This window comes from Ipomoea triloba, chromosome 13 (genome assembly GCF_003576645.1).
Source record: "Ipomoea triloba cultivar NCNSP0323 chromosome 13, ASM357664v1".
Lineage (NCBI taxonomy): Eukaryota > Viridiplantae > Streptophyta > Magnoliopsida > Solanales > Convolvulaceae > Ipomoea > Ipomoea triloba.
In genome coordinates, this window is record NC_044928.1 from 6,219,382 (window position 1) to 6,226,552 (window position 7,171).

At 36.5% G+C, this 7,171-nt stretch overlaps 1 protein-coding gene across 1 annotated transcript; it reads left to right on the forward strand.

Annotated features, from left to right (window-relative positions):
• On the forward strand, window positions 1-2,200 carry LOC116001675 (BAG family molecular chaperone regulator 1-like). Its single transcript, XM_031241577.1, has 4 exons — window positions 1-320; window positions 824-1,080; window positions 1,208-1,354; window positions 1,614-2,200. The coding sequence occupies exons 1-4, from the start codon at window positions 74-76 to the stop codon at window positions 1,860-1,862; spliced, it is 900 nt and encodes a 299-aa protein (XP_031097437.1). The 5' UTR covers window positions 1-73; the 3' UTR covers window positions 1,863-2,200.
• The last annotated feature ends 4,971 nt before the right edge of the window (window positions 2,201-7,171 follow it).

Genomic DNA, 7,171 nt, shown 5'->3' on the forward strand with positions numbered 1-7,171 from the left:
CAGTCCTCACCCACCCCCCCTCCCTGTGTCTCTCCATATAAATGTGCATTCACAAAGCTCTTAAATTCCCATTATGAACAAAGACATGTTGAGAACCAAGAAGACCAAGTCCGGCGTCACCGGAGCTTTGTCGCCGGCGAAGAGCGGCGGCCGTGGTGGTGATGAGGTGGCTGTGTGGGAGGTGAGGCCAGGAGGGATGTTAGTGCAGAAAAGGAGTTCAGATTGTAATCAAAGCAGTGTTACAATTCCCACAATCAAAGTCAAAGTCAAGTATGGTTCATCTTATCATGAAGCCAAAATCAGTTCTCAAGCAAGTTTTGGTATATTTCTTCACACTTCCATCATCCATATAATGATTTCAGTCCATATTTTCTTTGTTTCAAAGATGTGTTCTGTCTAGAAATGTCAATCTCAATCCGAAAATGGTTCGTTATTCTAGTTAGGGCATTTAAAAGTTTAGCCTAAACAGCTTGAGGACCTAATATGGTTGGTTAGAAACCGAGTTATATGAGTTGAACCCATAAATTTTTGTTTAAGTTTGGTTCTAATACATAATTCTAATTTCTAATTGAAAGGGTTGAGACCTAAAAACATGTTTCATGACCTCGGTCTAACCTTAAATTCTTAATAGTTTAACATGTTTATCCATAAACAGAGTAGGCTAGCCTGAATGACATCCCTAATTCCGTTTAACACTAAATGCCTGAATTGAACTCGTGACCTTTTGTTTAGGTATGATTCTGATGCCTAATTGAAAGGGCTCGGACAGAAAAACCTGTTTCATGACCTCAGTCTAACCTTAAATTCTTAACGAAAATTGCAGGGGAGTTGAAGAAAGTGTTGGCAGGGGCAACAGGGCTGCACCCAGAAGAACAGAAGCTGATGTACAAGGAGAGAGAGAGAGATTCAAGAGCATTTCTGGACGTTGCAGGAGTGAAAGATGGATCAAAGCTGGTGCTAATGGAGGACGAGGTGAGCAGAGAAAGGCGATATCTGGAGTCGCAGAAGACGGCGAAAATGGAGGCTGCATCAAGGGAAATCAAAGCAGTCAGGCTGGGAATAGACAAGCTTGCCAAGCAGGTATGTATCATGTTGTTGTTTTTATTGGCAGCAGTTTCATTTCCTTGTTTCGGATCAAACTATGTTTGTTAGTTCAAGGTTTGGTTCTTAGGCTTAACTGTGTTGTTGTGTTGGTGGGTTTGGGAAGGTGGCAGATGTTGAAATGGACGTTTATGGTGGGAAGAAGGTGGCAGAGACAGTTATATTGAACATGATTGAGCTTTTAATGATGGAGCTGATAAAGCTGGATGGAATTGCTGCTGAGGGTGATGTCAAATTGCAGAGAAGAATGCAGGTAGTGAGAAAATTTTTTCACTACTTTTAAAATAATTTTAAATTCCCAACCACTTGGTAGTTAGTGTTGGGCGTCGATTGGGCTGAGCGAATTCAGTCCCTGCTCGATTCGAGAGGAGGGGGCGCTATGACTTACCAGGATATGGTTAAATGTTTAATGTCAACCTATTTATCACCCATTGATTTTAAGTAGGATATGTCAACCAAATAGCCTAATCTATAGTTAAACGTGCTTGACTTATCACCCTGATTTGGTGCAGGTGAAGAGGGTGCAAAAATACATAGAGACTCTTGACATGCTCAAGGTAAAAAATTGTACCCTTCAAAGCAACAGTAAAAATATAAGAGTGGCATTCCAGCAGCAACATAGAATAATTACCACAGGCCAGATTTTGCCACCTGCTGCACCAATGTACAACCAACAAAAGCACAAGAATATAGGTGGTGGTGGTGGTGGGAGATTTCCTGCAGGGCCTGTTGTGGTAACAACACAATGGGAAACCTTCTGACCTCAAAGCACCATAAATTTACCGCTCAGAATTGGTGAGTAAAAAGTTAAAAGCTATAAGGCCGGCCAGGATTTTCCCGCAATGATGTATGATATTGTAAAATTTTTCATATACAGATATTTCTAATGATTGGAATTTGAACCCATTCCTTAGAAGTATAGGGTCATATATACCCCGGGTTCATGTTGTAAACGGTGTAAAATATGTCGTAAAAATAGATAAGTGTATTCGATTGTCAGGTACAATCGAGGCGGTAAATTTTTTTTATACACATTAATACATGTGGTTATGTGAATAAAAGTTTTATCAAATCGCCAAGACCTTGAGGTCTACTGGTACCCGGTTGCACTTTCATATGGAAGGAGTGAGTTTGAGCCTCAATGGAGGCGATATTAAAGTAGTTATGAACTGATACTGCATTGTAATAGAGTCAGTAGTAAAAAAAAGTTTATCAATGTGTTGTAACTCATTGCCGTGCAAGTGCTTTAAGAAATAAAGATATGATGTCTCGAAGTACAACCCAATTGATCAATCAATCAAAAATAAATTAAGAGGCTTTGCTTTGCTGACGGTTGCAGGGGGTGTGGTGTCGCAAATTATACTGTGGACCGCGGTCCACAATCTGCAATCAAAACGAAGTCGTTTTGATTAATGAAAACAGACAGATGAAACAGTATCCGTTTCGCGCAACTGCAATTCTCTTTCAACACAACTGCAGTATTAGTTCAACACAATTGCAGTATAGTCATGATCATGGTCCACGGTATGCGGTGTTCGAATTTGAATCATTAAATATATTTAGATAAATTGATTTGATATTTAATGAGAAAAATTTATCGAATAAAAAATGAGAGTATAATATTTTCAGGGCAATGCATAACTCTACAAACACTAAAACGTGAACATGATTTAAGAATACTAACATAGGTTCCTCTTACGTACATAGTTTTCAGAGATTCCATTTGTGATTTGGGACCAATGAAACATGCCAGCGCATTAGGCTCTTAAGCCAAACTTTTCATTAGATGTCACTCATGGAAATATGATTATTCCTTAACTGGAAGTGCATAAAATATTTGCTTGTTATGAGGCACCACATGATAATTATTAATTATACTTTCTTTTATTATTATTATTATTATTATTATTATTATTGGCTATGTTTGACAAATTTAGTTGAAAACGTATCCGAAAACTGAAAAGTAGCTGAAAGCTAAAAAGGTATATGCTAGAAGCTGAAAGCTGAAGAGGTATTATACTTAAAAGTGTTTGGTAAAATTAACTTTTTGATAAGTTGATAAATGTAAAAAGACTAAAAATGACATTTTCATATAATTTAAATAGGTTTACTTGCATATCACAATTTAACATTTTGAAATAAAACTATAACATAATCATGATCTAGCATCCCATAATGAAGTAGCAATATTGTTGCGAATCTCCTTCATCTCAAATAATAATAATAATAATAATAATTGTCTCAAAAATAAAAAATAATAAAGGAGAAGAGTTGCAAATATAGGAGAAGAGAAAATAGCTTTAATTGGGAGGGGTAAATGACATCATTTATTTAAAAATAATAAGAATAAAGATAGAAAAAAAGGTTTTTTTTTTTTTTTTTTGAATAAAGATGGAAAAAAAGTTAGGAAACTACTAGCTTATTTTTGAAACACTACCTTAGGTAGCCTTAGGGGTGGGCAATTTGGTTCGGTTTATCCGAACCGAACCGTATTTATACCAAAAAATCGAACGGTTCGGAATTCTTGTAAACCGAACCCGAACGGTTTGTTACCAAATTGATATGAATCGCCGTAGGGAGAATTCATTCAAGAAATTATTGCCCAAGATGTTCTCAAATTCAATGATAAAGAGTTATTTTGGTGCACAAAAGATGACCCTTGAATCCTGATTCCACGAAGGACGAAGAAATGACGCTTAGCGCAACACACCTAAAGCTCGTCAAGAATGCAATCTTCAAACAACTAGAGTGGATCCTCTAGTAGTTCCCTTGATTCTATGAATTGATAGGTCCATAATCCTAAAATATAAGATTGACAGAACACAAGTTTTGATCCGATAGATCAACGAAACAAGAAAAATATTCGATAGATCCACGAATAGAAAGAAAGAATTCTTACACAAGTGTAATGAAAACTTAAAGAAACGCTCCAAAAGTCACGTAAAGAAACCTTGTTAAAATCTAATAATGAACCTTCTAAAAATCTAATAAAGAACGTTATAAATGTATAATAAAGAAAGCAAGATAACAAACATAGAATAGGAACAACTTTCCTAATTTAAGTAAGAAAGTGGTGTGATTTATGTTCTTCCAAATCAACTTGGATACAAGCGTGATATTCTAAGTATTCACCATCATTGATTGGGCGGCTTAGATTTGAGCCACTATAATTCTTTCTTCTATCAAATGGACTTTTTATTGGACTTTCTTGTTTCTTTCACGTGATTGTGTGGCTGGTTCGTACACATGTGTGGCAAAGAGTAACAGATCGAGAATTATGGTTCATGCATTTTACTGCGATTCCAGACCCTCGACAGTTTTTTTTTTTAGATCAACAAGGGAGGGGGTACCCCGAGGGCGAGACCAAAACTAGGAAGTCTCCCTCCACACTGGCACACTGCGTGGCACGCATGAGGTCATTGTTGTACGCCTCATCGCACTCAAGTGGGCATGTGGGGAACTCCTTCCATTCCACCCGTTGGACATTGCCTACCTTAGCTAAGGCATCCGCACTCCTGTTCTGTTCGCGATAGATAGTCCGAATGGAAATGTTCCAATTCTTTTCACACCAGCCGATCGCCTCATTCACAAGATCAGGAGCAGTATCCCGAAGGTTTGCTTTCTCTTGAATCCATCTGATGGCTTTGCTAGCATCCGCTTGAATTTCCAAATCGCGTATTCCTTTTTCCCAGGCCCATTGCATTGCCTTGACAATAGCTCTCACCTCAGTTACAGTTGGGTCTGTATAGGCAGCAGCGCCAGCGAAGCCTCCGAACCAAGTTCCTTCAGTATTCCGTAGTATGCCACCTATGCCAAGGCAGCAAGACCCTCGACAGTTTAAATAGGGGTATTTCTTCAGCTTCAAACATCACCAATTCTCAAATAGTTTCCAACTCTCTTCTTTCAGAGTTTTAGTGCCTTGGTCCGAAAGTAGTTTACAAACTTAGGTTGGGCTAGAGACTTGGGCCAGTTGGCAAGTTGGCTTGTCCAACTTGTTTATTTACTATTGATAGCCTACTAACAGTGTACTGAAAGGTCCATAGCCTTATTAGCATTTTGTTCATCTATACTATTAATAAAAACAATATCCTCAGTTTTAACTTCCCGTCCAAAACAGACCTATAATATTATGGTTTGCGTAATATTGTAAAATGCGGTAATACAATTCCTATCTCTAATACAATTGTAAATTAAAATAGAATTCCTAATAAAATATATTCTTCCCTACGTTCATATTCGTAATACAATTCTAGACTAGAATTACTAATGGTAGTAATTCAGTATATATATTTCTCTGCAATGCAATCTATACTATTAATAAAAACAATATCTTCAGTTTTAACTTCCCGCCCAAAAGAGACCGATAGTATTATGGTATGGTTTGCGTAATATTGTAAAAAATATGAAAATTTTGCATAATTCAACCCGCAAGGCCAACCAATTTTCTGAACGACATTCGTGCATGCAGTTGTCGGCGCACGAGTCAAGCCTTTTTAAGTTTATTTTGGGATTTCATTTGCACCCACCCCCCCTTGCGCGCGAGAGAGAGCCTCTATGCTATACAATTCAATAAGCCTTAGAAGAACTCTTGTATAAGTAGTGGTGCAAACCACTTCTCAAACCAACGTGGGACAAAAGTTACTTTTGAAAGATTTTTCTCTAAATTTTTCTAACTCAAATGGGTCAATTTTGAGAACCAATTTCTCATTCACCCATTATCAGTTTTGAGCGTACAATATATCAATCTTTTCGTCTAACTACGAAGAACACGAATCCACTTTGACCCGACCCAAATTGAAATTGGACCCCACATATATTTGTACCACAATATTGCCAGTAAAATGCCATTTTATGCTAATTTTTTTCCAACCGTTATTTGTCCAGAGAATATCAACGTGTTGAAGGAAGAAGATGATATATAGTGAAGGGCAATATCATCTTCACTATATATCATCTTCTTCCTCCAATACAACGCTCTACGGTTAACCAACAATTACTCAACTGATTATCCCATTCCTCCCATGTAAATTTTTCTCTAATATAGTTATACTTACTGAATATCAAAGTATAAGTGGACCTCAAGATCATGCAATAACTAATCGACAAGTAATTAAATTAATGAATATGATGCAATAATGTAAAGTATCTACCTATTGCATTTATACACTTATTTTAGAACACTGAATTTTTGTGATATTTGTTGCATGCAAGGAAGACTCATACTATAATTGCATTTATACACTTATTCATACTCATATTCGATGTTATAATTTATATAATTGTATATCGATTCAAATATTTCTTAAAATATTATAACAAATTCATTCTGTGCAACGCAGGGTGAAAATACTAGTTGAAATTACTCAAATTACCCAAGGTATACCCGGCCCTTAGAAAAAAAGGGGGAATAATTTTGTAAGAATATCATTGAGTACCAATGAGCCATAAAAGTGTTATCTTGCCAAGACAATTCCAAGTAGGAGAATTGGTATTGAGGCGAAGGGGAGTTAGTAAGCCCTCGAAGGGAGTAAATTGGCCAAGAATTAGGAAGGTTCCTACTCAATATCAATGATAGTTTTAGAATGGACATATAAATTGGAGACGATTTAAGAGAATGAAGCTTGTGGGTAGAGTATAGAACATTCACCATCTTGAAAGATTCTATTAATGACATGCTATCTTAAAGGTTTGCATATGCTAAAAATACGATTTACATCCAATTTTGTATATATATATTTTTTATTACAGTATATGATCTGATACATATCATTACTGTTCATAATCAAATGTAACAACATATATAAATGATATGGGAATAAGATTTAACGCATATATAAATAATTCTCTCTTGTTTTATTTTTGTGCATAATTATTGTACCATGTCCCCCCCCCCCCCCCTCCCCAACCCCAATTCTTTGTTGTANCCCCAATTCTTTGTTGTATGTTCTTGAAATTTATTGTTTCCTTGTAGTGTTGTTTGTTAGGTACTTAGGTGTATGAATGGGTGGAGAGGGAAAAATAAACACAACATATTATGTTGCTCCAAATATAACTACTTGAAAAACACAAA

Bases quoted from the DNA above. Each gene is read 5' to 3' on its own strand.
- LOC116001675 (XM_031241577.1), top strand. From the start codon at position 74: ATGAACAAAGACATGTTGAGAACCAAGAAGACCAAGTCCGGCGTCACC. The intron at 321-823 runs GTATATTTCTTC...CGAAAATTGCAG, and splicing joins CAGTTCTCAAGCAAGTTTTG to GGGAGTTGAAGAAAGTGTTG. The intron at 1,355-1,613 runs GTAGTGAGAAAA...GATTTGGTGCAG, and splicing joins AATTGCAGAGAAGAATGCAG to GTGAAGAGGGTGCAAAAATA.